Here is a 25,734-nt window from a genome sequence, read left to right as displayed (position 1 = left end):
GAAACTGTGTGAATGGGATGAGTGGCAGGCTGTTTACCGAATGCCAGCAAAGGTAACTCCTCTAACTGCTCTGAAGAGTGGAGTAAGATTTCCGCGAAAATCATAACTGCTTACATTTCAAATCTGCGGACAGACTTGTTTTCATTCTTCTTTTCCTCTGAAGCCACCAAGCCTCCAGGGACCACACTTTGGGAACGGTACTCTGTGGTTTTTGATGAGAGCCTTTCTGGAACAGGGCTGGTGAAGGGGATACGGGTGGGAGGGGACTGGGTCCTGGTGAAGTTTAAAAGAGAACAAACACCAGAAACGGAAGAAACGCCAGGTCAGGGCTTCTAGTTCGGGAGAGTTGGGGAGACAGGAATTTAAGCTATGTCCTTCTAAGTGTTTCCATTTCTTCTTCCTTTGTACCTTACAGAGTAAAAGCCAGGGATCCATCTTTGTCCGGATACACGCCCCGTGGCAGGTGCTGGCCAGAGAGGCGGAGTTCTTGAAGATCAAAGTCCCCACCAAGAAAGTATGAGGATGTTTCTTCTGGGTTTGGAGGCCTCCTGAGGGCTGGCTGGATGGGAATAGTGTGGGAACAAGGCCAGAGTTTGGAGGATGAGATTTGGTGGAGTTGAAATTGCACTTGACTCCCAAGGGACCCTAAGTATGGGGCGGTGATGTGGGTAGGGTGGGGAAGAAAGTTGGGGTGCAGAGAGGGGCTGGGCTTGGGAAATCCCTTCACCTTGGAGCTCCACCTGGGATGTGCTTCACAAGAAGCCAGACATTGCCCTGGTGCAGCTTCTTGGTTACTCTGTTATACCTCTTTTCTCCCTCTGCTCGGTGTCCCAACCCTGCCAAGCACTTTTTTTTTTTTTTTTGAGCAAATTTAGCAATGAGAGCAGACAGCAAGCCTTGCTGATTGGGTGATTGGGTCAGCGGCATGCAGGGAGAATAGCACCAAACTTGCTGCAAAGATCCCTATTCTGGTTGTGACTCTGCCCCTAAGTACTGTGTGGTGGTTGCTTCCACTTGTCTCATCTGTAAAATAGAAGGTTCTTAACAGGAGAGTTGATAAAAAAAAATCATCTGGGGAATGTTTTAAAAATGTTCATGCTGGTTTCCCTCCTCTGGGATTTTGATTCAGGTGGTTCATATGGAATGAGGTTCTGGCATCAGTATTGTGGGAAAAAAAATCCCTGGTAGGTTCTGATGCATATTTGAGTTGAGAACCATGCAGTTCAGATGATTTTTGAGGTTCATTTCAGCCAACATAGTTTATGTATGATTTTAAAATCTCCCCAGGGAATTCGTAGGTGAGTGTCCTTGTATACCAAAATTTAGCAAACACTTCCAAAGAGAAAGGGAAAGTGTCCACAGATTTACCATTCTTTTTTATTAGGCATTTTAGGGGAAAGGAGTGGCTATGGACTTTGGCCATTGCGATGTCTCTAGGAAGGGTCCTGGGGCAGATTCTACTCTAGTTTAATGATGGGTGATATATAGATGATGTCTCTCTGTCTCTCTCTTTCTCTGATTCTTTGTCTCTGTGTCTCCCTGTCATTCTCACACACACACACACACACACACACACACACACGCAGTGTTTTATAAGTGGTGACCTAGCTTTGCAGAGATCGTTTTCCTCATTCCATCTGCCATCACCATGATTTCCACCCCTGTCATGAACAGAACTCCATGTCTGCTGCCTTCTGCACCACAACTGTTACCACCTGCCTTCTTAGCACTGTCTGTGCTATCATTGCCATCCTCAGAGTCAGCAATGCCATTTGATGAGCGGCATTGGCTATATTTATACCATCTTCTCTACCAACAGATTACTGTCTCCATCACAGTTCACTCATCAAATACCAGCATGTGTGCCACCATCACGAATGCCCTACTCAAGAAGGGTAAAGTCTGTGGGTTCTGTTTTTATAGGCTTATTAAGACAGATGATACTTTCATGGCAGGTGGACAAATGACTCTCAAAGAATGAACAAATGCAGACATGAATATTAGCTACAGACATTCTGCCAATAAAAAGTAAATGTTTTGGGGTCACCTGTCTGAGTGTCTTGTTTTCACAAGGACCACACCAGGGTCCTTTCCCCTTCAGTTGCACTGCTGTGTTGTCTCCTAGTTTTGGACCTCTTGCTCCTAAGCCCATGGTCCTCAAATGCAGGTGCCATCTTTGTCATGGCCCTCCACTCCTCCTCCACTGATGTTCTCCTCGACTCATCCCGAGTCTCCGTCTTGGATGGAAGCTTCTGCTTCCCCCTGGTGGTGTCCTAACCTGGCCAACCCTTTCACTTCTCTTTCTTCTGCTTCTAACTTCAATATATTTCTTCTCCTTTCTCTGGTTTATGTGAGTGTCAAACATTCTCTTAATCTCATTCTATTTGTATCTTGCTTCTTGTGTTTTATCTTTGCTGGCTGACCCTTGGAAAGAAGGTGAGCAAAACTCTAATGCCCATGCTATGGCTTCTATCTCCCAGATGCTCCTCATAGGAGGAAAGCTAGAGACATAGAAAAAGTGTGTATTCTTCTGTTCCCTCTTATGTCTCTTTCTTCTTTGCTCCCCTTCCCATCCTTCTTCCCTCCCCTTCCACCTCTCTCTCCTGATGCCTTTTCCTAGCCTCCCTCGCTGTTCTTGGGGCATCCTGCCATACCTCTCATTTCTCTACCACCTTCTCCTCCTCGTTCCCAGACTCAGCCCCCATGTAGTGCCTACCCCTGATCTCTGCTTGTCCTTTCACAGGCTCATACCTTTGACAGCATAGATCTGCTTAAATGACCTATCTTCCCGCAGACTTATGTGCCCCCATATGCTTAGTCTACTGGAACTACCTATAGTTTAGGTAGTGCCTGCGCTTGAATTTGTAGATGAGATGATGAGGGCAAGGACATGTTACAATGCAGCCATCTCTGAATTTCCCTCCTTCTTTGTCTTTTTTTTTCATTTTTAAAATAATTCAGATATATTTGCCATAACCTTGTGTAAATTTAAGATCTACAGCCTGTAAATTTGGTACATTTATGTATTGTAATATGATTATCATTGTAGCAATAATTAACACCTCTGTTACATAATTATTCTTTTTAGTGGTTGGAATAATTCAGTTCTAGTTTCTTTGCCAATTTGATGGCTATAATACAACATCCTTGTCTGTAGTCACTATACTCTGCATTAGATCTCTAGCGCTCATTTCCTACTTGTTGCAAGTAGGAACCTTTAAACTACATCTGTCCTATCCCTCCACCTCCCTGGTTCCTTGGTAACCACACTTTACTCTCTGTTTTTGCAGGTTTGGCTTCTTAGATTCCACATAGAAGTGGTAGTACACAGTACATTTTTTTAAAAAGATTTATTACTATTATTTATTTGACAGAGAGAGAGAGAGAGAGTGAGAGAGGGAACACAAGCAGGGGGAGTGGGAGAGGGAGAAGCAGGCTTCTCGCCGAGCAGGGAGCCCGATGTGGGACACGATCCCAGGACCCCGGCATCATGACCTGAGCCAAAGGCAGATGCTTAATGACTGAGCCACACAGGTGACCCTACAGTACATTTTTTTTCTCTGACTTAATCTCACTTAGCATCCTGTACTCAAGGTTCATCCATGTTGCAAATGGCAGGATGTCCTTGTTTCTCATGGCTGAGTAAGATTCCACTGTGCACACATACCACATCTTCTTTATCCGTTCATCTGTGGATGGGCAGTTAGGCTGTTCCCGCCCCCCCCTTCCTTTTCCTTTTGGAGACGTTGGGTGGCAGGCACTGGGCTAGGCGAGTCCTCAGAAGCCCAGACTTCTCGCCTTGGTTTTGCACGTATTTGCAGTGTGACTTTGGGATGTAACTTCCTCTTTTGGAGCCCCAGTTCCTCATCTATGAGATGGGTGTAATAATACCTGCCCTAGAACCCCCCTACACTGTTGGTGGGAATGCAAGCTGGTGCAACCCCTCTGGAAAACAGTATGGAGGTTCCTCAAACGGTTGAAAATAGAGCTACCATACGATCCAGCGATTGCACTACTGGGTATTTACCACAAAGATACAAATGTAGGGATCCGAAGGGGTACATGCACCCCAATGTTTATAGCAGCAATGTCCACAATAGCCAAACTGGAAAGAGCCCAGATGTCCATCGACAGATGAATGGATAAAGAAGAGGTGGTATATATACACAATGGAATATTATGCAGCCATCAAAAGGAATGACATCTTGCCATTTGCAACGACGTGGATGGAACTGGAGGGGGTTATGCTGAGTGAAATAAGTCAATCCGAGAAAGAGATGTATCATATGACCTCACTGATATGAGGAATTTTTAATCTCAGGAAACAAACTGAGTGTTGCTGGAGTGGTGGGGTGTGGGAGGGATGGGGTGGCTGGGTGATAGACATTGGGGAGGGTATGTGCTATGGCGAGTGTTGTGAATTGTGCAAGACTGTTGAATCACAGATCTGTACCTCTGAAACAAATAATGCAATATATGTTAAGAAAAAAAAAGAAGAAGATAGCAGGAGGGGAAGAATGAAGGGGGGGAAATTGGAGGGGGAGACGAACCATGAGAGACTATGGACTCTGAGGAACAAACTGGGGGTTCTAGAGGGGAGGGGGATGGGAGGATGGGTTAGCCTAGTGATGGGTATTAAAGAGGGCACGTTCTGCGTGGAGCACTGGGTGTTATGCACAAACAATGAATCATGGAACACTACATCCAAAACTAATGATGTAATGTATGGTGATTAACATAACAATAAAAAATTAAAAAAATAATAATACCTGCCCTATTTTTCTTAGAAGGCTCACCTTTTTAAAAAATTTTTTAAAAAATTCATTTGAGAGAGAGAGAGCACAAGCAGTGGGAGGCAGGAGCAGCAAAGGGAGAGAGAGAGAAGCAGACTCCCCGATGAGCAGGGAGCCTGATACAGGGCTCAATCCCAGGACCCTGGGATCAAGACCTGAGCCGAAGGCAGATGCTTAACCGACTGAGCCACCCAGGTGCCTCTCTTTGAATGTTGTTCTAAGACTCTAACTCCTAAGTAGTGCTATGGAAATATAGGAATTTATCATTGTGTCTGTGTAGTTGAATATTTTTGTGTGCATTTTCGATTCCTAGTCCCCCAGTCAGCTTCCCTGCAGTCAGCACTGTTGGAGGGCCCACTGTAGAGGGTCTTTGGAGAGACACTGCAGAGCACAGAAATAATCCAGGCTCTCAGAGAGCTTATAGTCAAAGGGCACAACAGGAGGAACGCACATACCCAGACAGCAAAGCATGAATTAAATACTGTCTCAAATGGCAACTCAGCACAGCACAGGTCTCTATATAAATATGATGAGCCAGGGAGTCTGGGGACAGCAAAGCCAGGTGGTGGCTCCTAGAAGGCTGCAGATATAACAGAAAGAACTTCCCCCCAAAGTTTCTGGGTCCCAGACTTGACACAGGTGGACTGTGGTGGCATCCTTCCGTGGCTCAAGCCATGCGGCCCGATCTTTGTACCATAGAAAGCAATGGCTGACCTCACAGGAAATGTCATGACCAGGAGAGGGGGGATATAACTCAGTCGGCAGGGTAGGATGCATATGTTTTTCACAGTCAATTTGAGAACCTGAGTACAAGGGTAGGGGTGGGGGTTACACCCATTTTCTGACAGGGAGGATGAGACAGGGCAGTCTGCAGAAGGCTAGCATTGAGGCCAGTGGCACTTTCCTCCTGTTTTAGTGGGTTTGGGAAGTGACTACAAGGAGAATAAACTACATTTGCATAGGGGCACATCCTGGTGGCCAGGGGAACGTGGAGGAAGACTAAGGCATGGCGCAGGATCAGTTGAGCATCCCCCAGGCTGGTGGAGGTTTGTATCATAACTCAGCAGGGTCTGGAGAGACCAGGGAGATGGGGAGGAAATCACGAAATCGAGATCTCAAACCTGGACAAATCCATAGTAATGTGTCCAGGGACTTGGAGTCCTGAACACAGATATTAACTGGGAGGGGGAACCTTGGAAGGAAGCATTCGTTTTCCAAAAACAACAACGGGAAAGCCAGCATTTTATGAGACACACTCAACATCCATGCACAGGAACGGGGTGGGGAGGCCTGGCCTTTGGCCCTAGGGAGGTCGGGAAGGTTTGAAATGGGTGCTTTCTCAGCTTTGCTTATTACCAGCATTGATGTTTCTCTCTCATCAACTTTTTATCCACATGAACGAACATCCCCTCTTGTACCCCTTATTTCACTTATTCTCCAGGTGCTCCCTACAGCAGAGACAAGGCTGGGAACAGACAAGGGGGAGGTAACGGAATCCATTCTTGTTCATGAAATCATGTTAATCCAGCCAGAGTCCCCTGAATTTGGACGAAGCCACATGCCTGGGGTGGGTGAAAATCACTTTTGTCCAGTCTGTCAAAACTTACGTGGCTGTTGTGAGTAGAGAGACGGATGTTGCAGGGGCCACATTTGCTGTTCCCAGGAGCCTGTGAGGACTTTAGCTTATGAGCCCTTTGCATGCAAGTAGAGGCTATTAACTTCTAGCAAGTTCTACCTTTTTAGGAAAGCAGCCTTAGAGCAAGCCTCATCTCCAAAACAGGAGTAATAAATGTTGTGGCGGGCTGTTGTAAGGAGCCATCCTCATGTGGGATGCCTAGCATAGAGGCTCATGCAACACATGATAGCTGGTACTGTGACTTCTATCGCTACTGTTGGTCTTATGTGAGGTGCAGAGGGCAGCACGGTTGGCAAATATTGGGTGGCTCTTTCCTGCTGTTTCCCTTCACAGCCAGCATCTGCAGTGTTGGGGGAAATCAGACCCAGTTCTTTCAACCTGCCAAGGCAGCCAGAAGCCCAGACACGGAATCTGGGGAGAGGCAGGAACAGATGGCCTTTGCACTGTGTGCTGGGGGATTTCTGTTTCCTAGAGCATGGCTCCTTGAGGCATCCCTAAACATAATGGCTGCATACGCGAGGTCTGTGATGCAGTCCCCAAGGAGCCAGCAGGAAGGCTGCTCAGTCCCACAGAACAGGAGGGAGGCCTCAAAGGCACCCATTTCAAGGGATAGACAGGAGATGTGGCAAATGGAGACATGAGTTTGACTCCTGGCTCTGCCCCCACAAACCTGGGGTTAATTCAGATCTTAGCCTATTTTCCCGAAACAGGACTTGCGACGGATTACAACCAAAGTCATAAATGCATATGGATCATTTTTAAAAAGGACAAATAACAAAGAACCCTGTAATTAGGGGAAGTAAGTAAGTGCAGGGGAAATGATGATCGTAGAAATGGAAAATCAGAGTGATTCATGCAAGTGTGACAGATTTCACTTTGAGCTTCCTGGGAACCAAGGCAGAAAGGACTGTGGCTCACATAATCGTGGCAATGAGCATCCGTTTGGGCAGAGGAAGCAAACTTTTTCCTGTTGTTAAAGCATAATTGTTATATAAAGGACACAAACAATAGAAGGGACCTATTTTCAGTAATGAGTGCATATAAGGTGCTGGAATATTCTTGGTATAGCCATTTCTCAAATGCTTCTGGATAAGAACTGATAAGTCACGTTAAACTGTAGTGCAGGGTGGATTCTGGTATGAAGTAATGTATGTCCATTTCTGATGAGCCGATGATTCAAAGACAAAAAAGCAGAAATGTCATTCATCCTTTAAGTCTCTCCATGGAATTCATGGTTGGAAATATCTTTTATCTACTAAGCAGCATTTATTAAAGAATAATTCATCTTTTCATTTTCATTAACTGAAAACATATGTAACTGCCATTAAGAAATTTCTGATCAGTGTGAGAAAATTTGTGTTACCACACTGAAAGACTATAATTCCAGGTAAAAAGCAAAACCACTTGGCATTTTGGTTAGCCTGAGTGGCCCCTTAGAGGAAAATATTAATTCTATTAAGCTTTGTAAATTATTGGAAGGTGCTCGGGTACCTACTACTGCCTCCCTAGAGATTCTGATTTGGTAAGTATGGCTTTTGCAGAAGCTCCACGGGAAGACCCTCCCTCTGGCTCCTGGTGTCCAGCCAGCTTCAGGGACTCTGGCCAGGACCAGAACACCTCTTCTCAGTTATCCAGGTTTGAGGCCTGTATTAATCAGTGCTCTCCAGAGAATCAGAACCAATAAGATGTGTGAGTGTGTGTGTGTGTGTGTGTGTATTATATATATAAGGAATTTTTCCATGTGATTATGGAGGCTAAGAAATCCCAGGATACACAGTTGGTAAACTGGAGACCTAAGACAGCTAATGGTGTAAGTTCCAGTCCAAATGCCTGTCGGGCTTGAGACCCAAGAAGAGCCTATTTCAGTTCAAGCCTGAGGGCAGGAAAAGATCAATGTCTCAGCTCAGTTAGGCAGAAGGAGTTCCCTCTTACTCAATCTTTTTGTTCTATTCGGGCCTTCAACTGATTGGATGAGGCCCACCCACATTAGGAGGGCAAGCTGCTTTACTCAGTCTACCCATTCAGATGTTAATCTCATCCAAAAACGCCCTCACAGACATTCTCAGAATAATGTTTGGCCAAATATCTGGGCACCCTGTGGCCAGTCAAGTTGATACATAAAATTAACCATCATAAGTGCTTGTGCTTTTAAGGTCCATAGTTCTTTCTGTAGTGGTTTGAACAGTGGTGTCCAAAAATATATGCCGAAGCCCTAACCCTGGAACTTGTGAATGTGATGTTGTTTGGAAAAAGACCCTGGAAACAGGGTCTTTGCTGATATCATTAGGTTAGGATCTCAAGATTGTCCTGGATGTAGGGTGGGCCCAAATCCAAGGACAGGCTGAAGGAGAATTGAAATCCACAGACACGCAGGGGAGAAGACCAGGTGAAGGCCAAGGCTGAGATTGGGGTACTGCAAGCCCAAGCCCAGGGAAGAGGTTCAGAGAGGCTAATAAGTTTACCTAAGGTCACATGGCATGAAGGGGTTTGATCTAGGGCTCATTTCTGGCTGACTGCAAAGCCGTGCTCCTACCTCACTTTAATGAGTCCAAAATGAGGCTTAAGCTAGCATGGTCTGGAGTAGCATTTCTCAGAGCCTAAACTGAAGAACAGTGGTCTTCTTCTTTTTTTTTTTAAGATTTTATTTATTTATTAGAGAGAGAGAGAGAGAATATGAGCAGGGTGAGGGGTAGAGGGAGAAGCAGACTCCCTGCTGAGTAGGGAGCCCAATGCAGGGCTCCATCCCGGGACTCCGGGACCATGACCTGAGCTGAAGGCAGATACTTAACCGACTGAGCCACCCAGGCACTCCAGGGGTCCTCTGTTTTAAAATAAGTTCATGGTCTAACAAACTCTAGAAACACTAATTAATACAGTTTATCTGACAAATTAAAAGTTCTCAGAAGACTTTTAGTAAAGAGCATGGTTCCATTTTATTTACTCTTTTCCTGCTGAACACTCATAGGTTATTTGTAGGTGTATTCCTAGGTATTCCAGGGAACCAGTTATCTGCAGAACATACTCTGGGAAACTCCATCCTAGATTAAATACTCCTGTGCTTGGAGAGGTAACACAGCTCAATCTTTCTTTTGTCATTGCTTTGGATGGTGCAATAAGTTACTTAGCAGTCCTGGATTATAGCTTTCTCACCTGTAAATTTTGGAGGTTGGGCCTGACTTCTCTATCATAGCTTTAAAATGCTGGGGTCCACATGTTAGTCAATTGAGTTAGTAAATTTGTTCATTCTTCCCCCTATTGTTGATGTTAGTGGAGGGACCCAAGGACAGATACTCCTGTGGAGTCATTCACACTCTGATTGTGTCCAAATATCTAAGAGTAAAAGTATCCCACATCTGACACTTCTTCAAGCTGTGTGTTAAATGAGGTAGTACACTTAGCCTGTGGGTCCCTACTCTGTATCTGGGACTGCCTTTGTTCCTGAGCCTGGTAATGTCACTGGGTTTCCTCTGAGTTCTCCTGCTCATGCCTCTCTGTGGAGCCTGCACTGAGCTCCCTGATTTAGACTATTGTCAAGAGGGAGTACTTTACTCTCTCTTCCAGGGGCTGGAGCCTTTTCAAATGCTTTCAGTATTTGCCTCTGGTCCTGGAATTATCTCCCCATTTTCTCTACATGTACAATAAACAATAAAGAAACTCCTCTTTTGTGTCTCAGCCCAAATCTCACTGCCTTCATAGACCCTCCTTTATTCCTTACATGGATTCTAAGGCAACCTACAGTCAGGATTTTTCTCATCGGTTAGTTTTTCATTAACTACTTTGGATGCCTTATACTCTTGTGTCTCCAAAGGTGCCATAAGCCCTCCCCTACCACCCCCTGAGAGTAGGAACTATAGTTTATGTTTCCTGTGTGTTCCCTGCAAACTGTAGTCTGATATTGCCTAAATAATAGATGATCAGTAAATACTAGATTGATTGGCTGTTGGATGCCAGATCATGCTTGCTCCCCCAGTCCCAGGACCCTCTTGTGGCTGTGACCCACAGTGTAATAGTGGGATTCCAGTTCACAGCTGTGTACAGTTCATGCAGTCTTCCAGAACAGGAGGCACCTTCTTTTCCCTCCTCATCCTGACCAACTCCTTCCTTCATTGGGTGGTGAGCTAATTACTCTTTGGGGCTATTTTGAGAGTTCAGTGAATCCTCTCTGGTGATCAGAAAGTAAGAAGCAGGAGAAACTCGATGAGCTTTGTCAAGGATGGAGAGCTTGTAGACCCCCTGGTCACAGGGAGAAAGGTCACTGTCTGCTCAGCCTTCAAGATGCCTTTCAGGGCAGACTCTTTTTATTATTACCAGCAGTAATTTTCAAATGAACCAGAACTGTTGGTGTTTATGTAGGGTTGGCTGTAGGTGGGGCCTTGCCGCATGTTGTCATTGTCTGTTCCTAGACATTTGTTTTTAATAGAGGTGCAGCTGAGAGGGTAATGTTTGTATTTGATATCTTTATGGGCTTTTGGTGCACACTCTTTGATTGCTATTTAAATGGGCTGGAAAGAGTGCAGAATACTTTGACTTTTTATTCCTTTTTTTGTTTTCGGTAATGCTTCTCATTTTCGAAAATAAAAACAAGGTAATTGATGCCACCTACGTGCTGCAGTTTGAGCGAGGAACCTGATGTGGCACATGGCCATGTTCTAGACGTGCATAGGGGCCTGGTGAGACCACACAGGCCTGGCCCACGTCACGCAGCTCTGTTAGTGGATAAGCCTGGTGCGGGGCTCAGAAACAGTGACGCTGAAAATATGAAAATGTAATGGGAAGTGAATGTGAATGGCTGTATTAAGTTTTTTTTAAGACTCAGGGTTAAAAAAATGGAGATAGAAGTGGTGGCTTTCTTATTTTAAAGCCTCGAGTCATGTCTCTCTGAACTAGGGCAGCACATGCCAGCCTGGGGCTGGCTGGGACCTGGACCCCGGACCTAGTGCTGGAGGGCAGCGGGCAGGCTGACCATTGAATTTACCATCCCAAGTGGGGCTCTATGATCATGCCAGGACACAGTACTAGATGTTGAGTATGCCAGGACTGTCCTGAGTAACTGGGCCATGTGGGCGCTCTTCCAGATTGGCCATGGCTGCTCCTGAGAGTGTATGGGGAAGGGTGAGCAGGAGGGGAAAGAAGCAGGCAGGGGCAGTCAGCTTCTGGCACTTGGATGGAGCTCTTCTTACCTAGTAAGAACTGGGGTTGTTGACATGGTGACTCCTAACACCTTTTGAAATCTGATTGTTACATTTTCAGGAATTTTGCCAGCTGGTCGTTACACCATTGGTAGCTTGAAAATGGCCACGGTGGGCATTATTTATACCATAGAAATCCACAGATGTTACACATCAGCAAACCGAGCCCCCTCCTTCAAGTAGTTGGTAAGCATTTACCAGCACTGCACCAATGAAAGTCTGAGGATGGGCACTGGGTGGAAGGACAGGGACCACGGATGTGTCCCATGGCTGAGGCATGGTCCAACCTGAGGGTGTTCTGTGATTCCTGCTATAGGCAGGAAGGGCTGTTGGTCATAGAGGGGCCAGGAATGACAATGTCTCTGTCAGGGACCTGAAATAGATGCCATATTTGCCACCTCTGGTACAGAAACTCATTTCCCACCACTCCCTACTTGCTTGCTCTATTCTAGCCACACTGGCCTCCCTGCTGTTCCTCCAGAATGCCAAACCTGTTTCCATCTCAGGGCATCTCACCTTGGTCTTCCATCTGTCTGGAAGACCTTCTCTAACTACCTCACATCTCTGGGGGCTCTGTTCATATGTCCCCTCCTCGGACAGGCCTCCCTGATCACCCTATACGAGGCCGGCCTCCTGCCACTCTCCACCCCCTTCTGTTGTTTTCCCTTCCTAACACTCGGTGCTGCCCACTCCTGAGTCATGTATTTGAGTCCTTGTTTGATTGTCTGTCTCCCCACTACATGAGAAGCTCTATGACAGCAGGGATTTGGTTTTGTGGTGCAGGAAGCACCTAGAAGGGACCTGGGATGATGAATGAAAGAAGGGGTCCCACATACCACACCTAATCTATGGTAGCAGCGGGCTGCAGACTGATGCCGAATGGGCTATAAGGCCCACCTGAGGGCATTTGGGAGGACCGTTGCCATCCCTTAAGGCTGCCTGTAGGGGTGGGGCTGGCAGCCCATGAACCCTAGTGGCCATCCCTGATCTGAGTTTTCAGCTGCTCCTTCAATTGCCAAGAAACATTTGGGAAGTCTCGCTGTACCTGGAATGGGGCTAGGTTGTGTGGAGGGGTTCCTAGCCTTTCTGGAAGGCTACATTTTTTTCATCCACCCACCCATCCACACATCTGTCCATCCATCCACTTATCCATCCATCCACACATCCATCCATCCACACATCCATCCATCTATCCGTTCATCCATCCATCCATTCATCCATCCGCCTGTCCACCCATCCACACATCCATCTATCCATTCATCCATCCATCCATCCATCCATCCATCCATCCATCCATCCAACCAGTGAATACCTGTTGAGTATCATTAGCTATGAGATGACCCTGCTGAGGGCGGGTGATTCAGTGGTGACTACAACTGGTCCTGGCACCATGTGGCTTCAGCATGGTGAAGATTCAGAGGAGAGCTGTATGAGCTGGGAGGCACCCACAGAGGAAAAAGAGCAGGGTGGACAGAGAGCGAACCAGAGGAAACCAATTTAGGTGTGTGTGTGTGGGGGGGGCGGTGAGGGAAGGCGACATTTGAGCTTAGACCCGAGGGTTGGGTTGGGGTTTGCCAGGTGGGGAGGGCACGTGAGAACCTTCCCAGGAGAGGGGAGCACATGTCATCCAGTCCCAAGGTGGGAAAAGCCAAGCCGGGGTGGGGAAATGAGAGGAGGCCTGCATGCCAGTGCAGCGGGAGGCAGGAGGCACGGCTCGCAGGGGCTTTGTCAGCAATGTAAGTAGTTTGGATTTTAGCCCATTTTTTAAAATTCAGCAAACATTCATTCATGTGTAGGGGACATACCAAAACAGAATTGAAAACCATAAATGAATACAGACCTAGACGATGGGAGAGTGTGCGTTTTGTAAGTATATCACTTTCCACACTCAGTGGTGCATCAGGCAGGAAATGGACCTGTAGGCACAGACAGGTAGGGATTAACAACATTAATTCCCGTTGTTGGTGTCACACAGTGTCTCCCTGTGGGGTCTAGGATGCAGCTGATCTTAGTGGCTCCTGGTGCTGTTTGCGCTTTGGTGAATAGCTTAACACCTACATGCAAGGGTAAATGCTTATGTGGGGGACTCCTCAGGTCTGATGCAGAGTGTGCACACATGTGTATGTGTGTGTATGTGTGTGTGTGTGTGTGTGCACATGTGACCCTCTCTCTGCCCTCAGGTACCAACGGGGGCATGAGAACAGGGGACAAATTCTGCTGCATCTTTAGCTTCTCTTACTCATAACTTCTTGAGTCCAGAGGCATCTACCCTCATCCAGCTGGTGGCTTGCAGTGCCAGGCTCCATGCTGATGTTTCAGCATGCCTATTCCTTTTGCAAGTAAATGTCAGTAAGTGGGTGTGATGATAATCTTCATCCCAGCCCTACTTCTCAAGGTGAACGAGCTGTTGTAAATAATAACAGTTGACCCTCAATTATCCAGTGACCAGAGGAACAGAGAAAAGCATAAATAGATTAAAAGAGGCAGATAGGGGCTCCTGGGTGGCTCAGTCGGTTAAGCGTCTGCCTTTGGCTCAGGTCATGATGCCAAGGTCCTGGGATCGAGCTCTGAATCGGGCTCCTTGCTCAGCGAGGAGCCTGCTTCTCCCTCTCCTTATGCCTGCCGCTCCCCCTGCTTGTGCTCTTTCTCTCTCGTTAACTTTCTCTCTCTCTCTGTCAAATAAATAAATAAAATGTTTAAAAAAAAAGAGGCAGATAATTGGAAGTAATACATTCTGGGTCATGGGGTATAAGCAGACACACATGCTCATAGCTGGGCTCACCTCCATCTTTATGCTTGGTCTCTGCTCATCCTGCTGACTTTTCCTACAAGTTGTAAGAAGAGGCCTTCTTTGCTCACTACAGATAAGGGACTCATAGAAAATCAAGATTGTATTGTTTATAGCTCATATTATTATATCTTCTCCTTGATCTTTGAGGTCATTGAACCTCTTCATGTTTGTACAACACTGGTCATGTTAGTAAAACTTTCTGGACCTTGGTTTCTTTATCTGTAAAATGGGGACAGTACTATATATCTGTTCATGATAGATATCACCATAGCCTTGGTTCCTTGCATCCCAGGAGGGAACATGATTCCAATGCAGGAAGGAAACAAATCAGCCCTCAGACCACAGTGCTGTGCCCCTCCGGAGGGGAGAGGCAGAGGGAGACAAGAGGGGAAAAAGAAGTAAGAAAAGAAGGAATCTCGGTAAACCTCTTAGACTGTGACAATGAGGCCAAAGTAAGCTTTTATGAGAACCACATTTGAGCCCTGGAATAAAAAATAAGAGCAACATACTTTAAAAATTATTTATGATTTTAAGCACATGAAAGGCATATCGTGTACCCAGGGAGGGCATAATGGGGAACAGCTGGCTAACATGTGTCTTGCCATTTCTGAGGATGTTCATAATTCTCTGATGTCCAAGAATAACAGTAACAACGATGCCGCCACCAAGCATATTAATGATAATAAAGAGGATCAGGGTGCCTTTCCTGGATCCTGCTGGACACAAGAGAAGAGCCTGGGCTGCTGGGTTTGGTGGAGACTGAAAGGGAGCTCCAGCCTGCGTCCTTGGGGGATCATGGAGCCCTTCCAAGGATCAAAGGTTGAAGGAAAGAGCCTGGGTGGGGGAGTCAGGAAACCCGGGTTTCAGGCCTGGTTTCACCACTGACTCTGGCAATTCCTTGCCCTTCTGAGTCTCAGTTTTCCCATCTGTAAAATAGTGATGCTAATACTACTTGGCAGGGACACTTGCAGAGTTTTCATGGAGCCCAATAAAATCGTGCTTGTGGAAGTGCTGGACACATCGCAGAGCATCCGGTGTTGGAAGGGTCATCCCCATCTTTGTGCTTCTCCAGCACTTAGCAGATCAAGCACCAAGCTCAGCGCCTGGCATCTAGGAGATGCCTACAATGTTGAAACATAGAAACATCATGAGTGTTTCTTTTTCATTAAATGTTTAAAGCTGTTGAATGTTAGACTTGGACAATACTTTATAAGGCACTTAGACTAGTTCTTTCTTTTATGATTTGTTAAGTGGATCTGGAGCAGTGCACGGTCTAGGGTCTAATTATCCTGCACTACTGAGTGGACCTGAGTACTCTGTCCAGTGCCCTGTGGGGGATGAGATTTTCCATTCTGCCTGATGGGAAGAAGTGCTATTTTCAGTCCTTTTAGATGGTTCTTTCTCCAGACTCAGCTAGTTCCCTTGTATCCATGTGGGCAAATACTCACAGGGGACCTTCTGCAGACCTCTGGGGCTCCTTGTGAAGCTCTCTCCTCTGGGCTACTCTGTCCTGTGACCTCCGGTGGCCCCGTCCTCCCCAATCTTACAGCTCTGTCTCCTCAGCTCAGGGGTCTGACAGGCTCCACTTGTCTCCCCTTCCTGCCCCATGGTGTAGTGAGCTGGAGCCATCCCAGCAGCCATCTTGCTTTTTTCCTATTTCCCAGGAACTTTGTTGCCTGATGGCCAGTATCCTGAAAACCATGGTCTTAGTCCATTGGGGCTGCTGTAATGAAATACCATGGACAGGGTGGCTTATAAATGAGGAATTTTTTTCTCACAGTTCTGGAGGCTAGAAGTCTGAGGCCGGGGTGCCAGTGTGGTTGGGTGAGGGCCCTCTTCCTGGTTCATAGCTTGTCCTTCCTCGCTCTGTCTTCACGCGGTGGAAGGGGCACCACCCTCATGACCGAGTCACCTCCCAAAGGCCTCACCTTCTAATACCATCACATTGGGCATTGAGGATTTCAAACTATGGATTTTGGGGGAACACAGGCATGCAGGGGGCCACAAACATTCAGACCACAGCAACCATTATTTCAAAGTGGCCAACTTTCCCAGAAGTTTTTCTGGGAAAGTTAAGGCTTAAGCCTAGAAGGTGAAGGAGAGGTAGGAGTCGTCCAGGTGAAAAGGAAGGGAAGAAGTTTTAGGAATAGGTACAACGCATGCTCAGGCACGGAGGTAGGGCGTGGGTCCTTTTTCCTATAAGCTTAGTGTCCGTGGCATTGGGCCATGGGGCCACCCACCTGTGTTTTATTGTGGGTATGTGTCTGGCTCCATCCCGCATGAGTCCCTGAAGTCTGGGAAATCTCTTTCCAGCATAAGTCAGTCAGACTTTTCAGCCTGGGCATGTTTGTGTGGGGTCTTGGTCAGGGCTGTGGAGCGTATATTCCCTTGATGTTTCTGGTGAGACTCGCCTTCTATACCTTTTACAATTTACCTGGAGGCAGATGATATTGCTTTCAGTGATTTGGAGTCCCCTCTCCCCCCCCACCCCTTCATTAAGAAATAGTCAAAATTTATCCTGGGGCTATGCTTGGTCCCTCTAAAGACATACCTTAGGTGCCTACTCCTCTTAGGTGTTTCTCTACCTGAGCTCTACCAGATCCACTGCCAAGGTGAGGGTCAAGAACTGTGTGGAAGTTCTCAGCTAACCTTCTGCGAGAACAAAGCCCTGAGACAGCTGCTGGGTGATTAATCTGTACCAGTTGAATACAGGCATTCCTGACCTCTGCCCAGGTACATTTGTAGGTGGTAAGGACAGGAAGGGAGCCAGAGACTTTGGGCTTTTGGCTTTATTCTCCAGTCTGGTTTATTTCTACCAGGCCTGTACCTTATGGCTGTTCCGTCCCCAGCTTGGGCTCCTTCAGCAGCAGCAACTGCCATCATCAGTGCTGGTTTCCCCCAAATTTATCATTCATTCATTCATTCATTCATTCAAAGATAGGGAAAAGTTTGAACAGTATCCTGCCTTCATGGAGATCATGGTTCAGTAGGGTAGCCAGTCTTTAATCCAATAATTTCTCGAATAAATGTGGAATTATAACTGCAGTAAGTGCTATGAAGGAGAGGAATTTGGGCCCATGAAATACTGTGAAGGTGGGACTTGACCTTGTCTGGAAGCCAGGAAAGACTTTCCCTAGGGAGTGATGATTGAGGGAGGCATCAAGTGTGAACAGAGTAGGGGTGGGGGCAGGGAGGAGATGAAGCGTGTCAAGTGCTCAGCATGTTGGGAAAACTGCAAGAGGGCCAGTGGTTGGGTGCCATGAGCAAGAGACTATGGGGACAGAGAAACATGGAGACTGTTACAGGGTGTGTGTGAAAACCTTTGTGTGAAGACATGGGCTATGTTAAGAACCTTGCTCTTTATCATTAGAACAATGTAACTGTTGAAGGCTTTTTTACAGGGAGACGATATCAGATTCTTGCTTCAGAAATATCACTCTGGCTCCAGTGTGGAGAGTGAATTAGAGGTGGACAAGAGTAAGGTCGCCAGGTAAAATACAGGATGCCTAGTTAAACTGAGATTTCAGATAAACGATGAATACTTTTTTAGTCTAAGTGTGTCCCAAATACTGCATGGGACCATACTTACGCTAAAAAATGGTTCACTGTTTATCTGAAATTCAAGTTTAACTGGACATCTTGAATTTTTCTTTGGTAAACTTGGTAACTCTAAGCAGAAGATATGGGGAAACCAGTTACTGTAGTAGTTGAAGGCTTTCCAGACGAAGAAAGCAGAGGTGGATGTGGAGAGAAGTAGACAAAGAAGAAGTACCCTGGTGGGTCCAAGTCTGTCATTCCAAGGCATCTGGAAGACAGAGTCCATCAGCTTCCCTCCTGTTCTGAAACTTCAATTTCCATGCACTTGCCATTGAAAGACACATGGTGATGGGTATAATGAGCATACTGCAGCCTCAGTGCAGGGCACGTGCCTGGTCAGCACCTGCCCTCTGGGATGACCTGTGAGATGTGTTCTGGGAACCCATGAGGGGGTCGTCTTTCTGCCCCCCATCCCTCAAGGCCCAAGGATTCCTGAGGGGTAAACCCTTTGCATTAGAGTGACCAGTGTGCGTGAAGGAGAGGTTGGGCAGGATGGTCAGGAACTTAATGACAATAGAGGCATTATTGTAAGTTGCACACTGTTTTCCCCCCATGATAACTCATGCTTTAGCAAATGAAGCGGTAGGGTAGAGCTGTCAAGAGCACAGGCTTTGCCAGGGGGTTCAGATGCTCCGGCAGTGCAGTTCCTAGCTGGTTTACACTATGTGCTGCAGAAACCGGGCCATTTACACCCTTCTTCAGTGCAGCTTGAACTTTTCTACCTTTTTGTTTGCCTAGAATGTCTTTTCCTGCATCTCCTCCAGCCTTATTCATTCAAACTATTTATAAGGTAACGTTAATAAAGAGGTATGATCAAACAAGATAATGCATGTATAGAAAATAAAATAAATGCCCGTCACTAGGGAAATGACTCAACCCATTAACATTCACATCTGCTGTGTAATATTATGCATTCCTTAAGGTAGTTGTATGTGAACTGACCTGGAAAGATAATATATCTGTGCTATATTGCTAAGTGAAACAGGCAAATGGTAGAACAATACAGGAAATATGATCATAGTTGTGTTTAGAAAAGAATGTGTGTGGAAAGTGGGATGAAACGTACTTCTAATTGTTAGTAGAGATTTCCTCTGGAAAGGAGGGTGGGATTGGGTTGGAAGTAAAAGGAGCTGGTCACACTTAGTTAACATACTTTTGTGGTTTTGGTTTGTTTGTTTACTAGAATGGTGTTAATTTTGGAGTTGAAATAAAATCAAAATGCATCAAAAATTTTGTTAGAATAAATAAACCGCGGTTATGTTTCAGTTGTTAGATTGGGGATGTTCTTCCCCTCCCTCAACTTACTATATTGTTGAAGAACAAAATGATAACAAAAGAAAGTTACCTTTCTGTGAAAGCCCAACAGAAATGCTACTCCCTGGATGAAACTTTTTTCTGATTCATCAACTGGATGCCCTGTCTCCTTTTTTTTTGAACCCCCAAATACTTTGTGTGACTTTTGTGGCATTTATCTCTGTCTCTCTTGTATTTCATACCTGTTTTACTGCCTCTCTAGATTTAAGCCCCCGGAGGGATATCGTGATAGAGAAGAAAATCGGCTTTCAAGCTAGAAGATCTGGCTGTTGGCTCTTGTTCTGGTCTCCTTTTGCAGCATGACAAATTAGCCCACACTTAGCAGCTGAGAACACAAGTCACTTTTTTCTTTCTGATGAGTTTTTGGTCAGAAACTTGAACAGAGCTGGGCTGGGGGATTCTTCTGTTCCATGGAGTATCGAGTTGGGTCACTCAGGGGAATTTAGCTGGGGTTTGAGCTGGGCAGGAGGGTCCAAGAAGACTTCCCTCATAGGCCTGATGCATGGCCGGGCAGCTGAAAGGCCTGGCTCAGCCTAAGTCCTTTGTCTTTCGGACTCCTCTAACCTCCCCATTGACTTCCTCCTAGAGGCACCGGGCTTCCAGAGACCAAGGCAGACCAAAGCAGAACTGCCCACCTTCTTAAGGATGTAGCTAGCATAGTGTCCCTTCTCTGTACTGGTTAAGCAGCTACAGAGCTAACTCAGATTTAAGGGGGTGGGAACAGAACAGCACCTCTTAAGAGGAAAATCTGTGTATAAAATTTGTGGCCATCTTTAATCCACCATGGCTTTGCTATGAGAAGTACAACCTCCATGTCTCAAAGACTACATCTATAAACTAGGAAGACCAAGAGCTACAGTGTCTGCAAAAGCACCCTGTGTATTATGAAAAGCTCTATGTACTATAAATGTCAATAATTATCTTGGTACTAACTCTATGCCTTACTCAGGGCAGGTACTCCTTAGTTTTAATACTTTGAAGGCAGACTCATTTATCAGATATTTCCTAGGAGGAACACACAAAGAAAGGGATGTGGGTGATCACATAGGGGCATGGCGTAGCCGTGGAGTGCAGACTTCGATTCGGTTGAGGAGTTGGAATCACGCTGTCACTCAGTTACTATCTGTGTGACCTTTCTTGATGGCATCACACCTTTCTGAGCCTTAATTTACTCATCGTAGCATGAGAGTAGTAGTGCTTGCTTAGCTGGTTTGCTGTGTGCGTTGGAGCTAATTTGTCTAGAGCACTTAGTATGGCGACTCACGTAGTAGGTCTTCTGTTTCTCTTCAGATGAGGTAATGAGGTCATGTAGCGAATTTGGCCTCCTCACTTCTTTCTCTGCACCGGTTACCTCCATTCACACAGAGGACCGAGAGGAGGTCCGGAGCCCACGCCCTTGTGAAAGCAGCGGCAGGGGGAGGGGGGGGAAGGCCTCTGCTTGCTTCTGCCAGTCTCCTCCTCTTTCCAGAGTGTCCCCCACTGGGGGTTCGGTGCCCTGTGCTGCCGTGGTTGTGAGTGAGTCACTCTTCTCTCTGTTGGATGTGGCCTCCTTTTTTAGGCCTGTGGCTTTGCCTTCCCTAGATGTACGAGATCAAATCAGAAGGCAGCATTGCAAAGAAGTTCAATGAACTTCTGCAGACACTGAGCTCGCCCCTGAAACCCAGAGTTCCGGAGCACAGTAACAACAAGATGAAAAACCTCTCCTACCCGTTCTCCAGGGAGAAAATGTACCTGTGAGTATGGACGCTGGGGGGTAGGGATGTGGGCGGGGATGGGAGGGGAAGTCAAACAGCTCCCACAGTGAGAGCCCCAGGGCCTGGGAGATAGGGGAGGGGGCATGCTCTCACAGCCAAGAGTTCCCTGGATCTGCTTCCTGAATCCCCTTCCCTAAGTGACACTATCCCAAAGAGCTCCCCCAAATTTGCCCAGTGGCTTGTAGGGACACCTGCCATTTCAGTCCTTTGGCACGATGGATGGCAAATCATGGAGCACGCAGCCATAAACCTTAGGACTCTATGAGAAAATGGTCGGATACCAGTTTCCCTTCTGTGGGGCAACTGTTCTGCCCAGTTCCTAGTCTAATAGGACTCCAACATATTGTCATCAGCCAGAGAGAAGGAGGATAAAGCTTCAGGAGTTTTGTGTCCCCAGCTGCCTCCTCGTGTACTCTCCTCAGATGCCAACGGCAGGTCCAGGTTGTTCCCTGTACCTGTGACTGGCTGGCTGTAGTCCAGAGGTTTCCACGACCTCCTCTTTGGGTTTGATTAATTTGCTAGAGAAGCTCTCAGAACTCAGAAAACCGGTTTACTCACTAGTTTCCTGATTTATTACAAAGGATACAAAGCAACAGCCTGGTGAAGAGATGCAGAAAGGGAGGTTCTGAATGAGAGTGCTTGTGTCCTTGTGGAACGTGGGGCCCAACATGGTGGCACATGGGAATGTTCTGGTTCCCCAACCTGGAAACTCTCCAAATCCTTTCTTTTGGGTTTTTATAGAGGCTTTGTTATGTAGGCTTGGTTGATTAAATCATGGGCCATTGGAGATTGATTCAACCTCCAGCCCCTGTCCTCTCCCCAGAAATCAGGGGTGGGGCTGAAAATTCCAACCCTCTATTCTTGGTTGGTTCCCCTGGCAACCAGCTGCTCCTCTCTTCATCTTTAGGAGATTTCCAAAAGTCACCTCCCTGACATAAGCCCAGTTGTGGTGGAAAGGGACTTGTGATGCATAACAAGACACCCATCTCACCTTTGTGGCTCTGAAGCGATTTCAGGAACTGAGGCAGGAGACCAAATATTATGACAAAAGATGCTCCCATTGCTCTTGTTGCTCAGGAAATTCCAAGGGTTTGGGGAGTTGTGAGTCAGGAGCCTGGGATGAAGACCAAAAGATATATTTATTATAAGTCACAATATCACCTCCCCTCATGAGGTGACCATTCAGATAGAACTGTCTGTCTTTTAGAGGAAGCCAAGGCCTGGGGGCTGTTCGAGGTCACACAGCATGAAGTGGCTGAACTGGGACTGGCACGTTGACCCCCTGGCCTGCTCTTCTTTTTGTGCTCTGTGCTTCTTCCATGCTTCCCCTTCCCTGGGCCTGCCTTCATGCCAGTGCTGGTATCTGCGCTGCCCCACGCATGTGTCTCCCATTCATTTGGTGCCTGGGACCCTTCAAATCCAGTTCCTAAACACCTCCATCTGGAAGAATCTTCTGTTCTTCCTACCCCAAAGATGCTCTCCATCCTCTGAGTTTTCCTAGCAGTGGTCTACAGACTACCATGCTCTGCTCTTCATCTTTTGCTAGAAGACACCCCCCCCCAATGTGATTGGGCTCCAGGGAGGGGGAGGGGGGCTGGGGGCATGTTCCAGGCATCTGGGGCCTCAGGGCTTGGAGCACAGTCAGCTCTACGCAAGTGTTCTTTTTAGTGAAAGGTCACAGTTTGAAGTTTAGAACAGACACAGGCATAATTAGGAGTTTGGTAGCTAATTGATGGGACAATAGTGACAACATTAAATGAAAGTTCGAAAAACAAAGAGTTACCATCCCAGCACCTGGAAACTTTACTCTTTTGGGTGGTGGTTGTATTTTTTACTGTCTTTGTTCGTGCATAGGAATCCTTTCTACATACTTTTATGTGTAAAACATCTCATAGTATAATATTTTGCATCACAGTCTAGAATTTCCTATTTATGAATTTCTCCTAATGATAATTTTCAATGACTGCATGATCATCCATCTTACCGATTTTGGAATTACAGTTTATGTCCATAATCCTTATTATAAGTGACTTTGTAATGAACATTTTTATGTATGGAGCTTCTTTCTTCTATTGAACTTATATTTCCTAGGATACATTTCTGTGACAAGCTCTCAGAATTACTGGGTCAAGAAAAATGATGAACACTGTGTGCGTGAGCATGTGCGAGTATGTGCGTCTTACACATCTTGCTGTGTTGCCTTCTGAAGATTTGCTCTGGGCCTGGGGTGACAGTGGTCTCAGGACCAAGGTCATGAAATGAGTCGACCTTCTGTTTTCTTGGTGTCTCCAGGTACAACATCCAGGACAAGGACACCTTCTTTGATAATGCCACCCGTAGCCGCATTGTAAGTATGCAGGTCAACCGGGGGTGGCAGGCTGTGGAAGTGAGGGGAAGGCTGAGTACCCAGTGTGGCAGGAGTTCTCCTGCTCTCCCTGCTACCTCCTGGTGTCATTTGCTTGGGGTTGCCTAGCAACCGAGAGGCATGTACAGGAGCTTCTCCATCTTCCTTGCAAAGGGCATAGCAAATAACTACCCTCACTTACAGGTTGAGAGAAGGGCCTTCTCTTTAGGATCTCCACCAGGGCCCGTCTTGGAATCACAAAAACAGGAAATGTGACAGCTGGTGGGGGATTTCAGCTAATCAGGCGATCCCCCCACCCTTGCTTTACAGTTGGGGAAACTGAGGCTCTGAGAAGCAATGGACTAAAAAACATTCATACAGATCATTAGTGTCTGAACGAGGACCCATTGCTGGGCTACTGTGTTTCTTTTCCCCTCAAGGAGTCTTGTGCATCTGTATCCCAGGGAATGCTGGAACTAGCCAGTTTGTCCAAGAATAAAATTACCAGCCCATTCAGTAGAAAGCCAAAATTCATGACTCTAGCTGTTCTACTATTTTTTTTTTTTTTTGGCCTTTTGAAATCAAGGTTTTGAATTTTGCAGGATGATTGATTCTAATGAAAATCTGTATATGGCCTGTGCCCTTGTGGCCCCTGTCTGAGCTGTGGCCTGTCTCCCTTCACTGATCCCTTTATTCTCTCTGCCTAGAGAGCACTCAGCCTAAGGACAGAGGAGAAAAAGGGGGGCCCAGAAAATGCTGCACACTTACTCATGCCACAGTGGGAACATGGCAGTGTGTTTCCATTGATTCCTAGGGAAGAACTTAAGTTTCCACAGAGGAGGAGTGAGGATTAGGTATCTAGAAGGACTTCCAAGTCAGAAGAGTGATAAGAAGAATAAAGGCCAGGTGATTAGAGGAAGCTACAGAACAATTGCAGGGTACATTGAGTACATGGCCTTCACTCTTTGCTTGCAGGTTGGGCAAGGAAACACCTCAGGTCCCTTAGGCTTGTGTTTAGGAAGGTTTAAAATGGGCACATCATTTCTTTTATGACCCTATGGAAAAAGGCATCAACTTCTCATTTTATTTGGCTGATGCTATTACAAGCCATTTAAATCTCCCTGTAGCTTGGGTCTCATGTCTATCGGGGAGTTACAGGGTGTTGTGGAGATTACCAAATAATTGGAAAGTACTTGTAAAATAGTATAATGCCATATAAACGCTGTTCCTAATTATTATTGCTGTTGAATTACTGCACAGTATTATAAGTGAATTAAATGTTCTTGGGCCCGATACTGCTGGAAGTTATTTCCCACTCCCTCTAGGTCTGTGGCTGGAAGATCAGAGTGTGAATGATGATGGAGGAACACACTTCTCTCATTCAGCTCTTGTTCTAGAAGCTTTTCCCTTTCTGCAGTCCACCCCAGCTAGTGAGAAGGGGCAGAAAAGAGCCTTAGAATTTTGTCTTTGGTGTCTACTCTGCCCCGGACTTCTGTTTGAGGACCGTGTTCACATCTGTAAACACCATCCCCGTGCCCCTTCCTTGGGGGTGTCTAAGCACCCCAGCTATTTGTCCCAGAGCAGACTGCCTTGCTGGGCATCTCTTTATAGCCTGGCACAGGCTTGGGACCCGTTGGAGGGCACTAGCGGGTCAGCAGGTTTACCTGTGTCCCTGTCTCCTCAGCAGGGCGGACTCAGCAGCCCTCCTCACAGGTGAGAGAGAGTCCCCTGCAAGCCCCACGTCCAGGGCTTTGTCGGCTGGTTTAGGCATGCAGCGGCCCTTGAGCTGGCAGCCTGCCCTGTGCCCCGGAAGCGCTCCGAGCCACGGAGTCTTGAAGTGTCTGACTGGGGAGGCAAGATGAGGACCCAGGGAAAAACCAGAGAAATAGTACTAACAATGAGTAAGGTGTAGGTGGCCCTTTTTTAGTTTACAAAGCACGTTCATGGTTTCTTGAAGCAGCTCTGTGAGTCAGCTCCATTACAGAGAAGGCCGTGGACCATCAGGGTCCAAGGAGAGCTTGCTCAGGACCCCTTGGCTAGGAGCCAGCACTGGAAGCCGAGTAGGTGGCCCCCTTGTCCTGTGCTTTCCCCAGTGTGGCACGTCTCAGGGCTGGTGGAAAGGAGAGTCTCCTCTTCCTCTTCCCAGACAGTCTGGCCCAGGCACTTGCTCCCTAGCCCTCCAGAGGCATGTGGGTCTGGGCTCCCTGCTGTGTTTTCCTTACCTCCTGTAACTGCAGTCAATGTATAGCCTTTCTTTATTTTTTCAGGGGGGAGTATGTGTGAGGGGCTTAGATTCTTTGTTTCCTCAAAGCACTC

General features: G+C 46.7%; 1 protein-coding gene across 1 annotated transcript in view; it reads left to right on the top strand.

The window, feature by feature from the left end:
• The window catches only part of ANO2 (anoctamin 2), a 379,342-nt gene that overhangs the window by 82,729 nt on the left and 270,879 nt on the right, over nt 1-25,734 (top strand). The window contains exons 4-6 of the mRNA XM_073888754.1: nt 416-514; nt 20,902-21,053; nt 23,367-23,421. Coding sequence (XP_073744855.1) covers nt 416-514; nt 20,902-21,053; nt 23,367-23,421 — 306 coding nt within the window. The remainder of the gene's footprint in view (nt 1-415; nt 515-20,901; nt 21,054-23,366; nt 23,422-25,734) is intronic.

Source organism: Callorhinus ursinus, unplaced genomic scaffold (assembly GCF_003265705.2).
Source record: "Callorhinus ursinus isolate GAN/ISIS: 27379988/994484 unplaced genomic scaffold, GSC_fseal_2.0 scaffold94, whole genome shotgun sequence".
Taxonomy (NCBI): Eukaryota; Metazoa; Chordata; class Mammalia; order Carnivora; family Otariidae; genus Callorhinus; species Callorhinus ursinus.
Note: the sequence above shows the minus strand (reverse complement) of the source record. Positions and strands in the feature narration are given on the sequence as shown.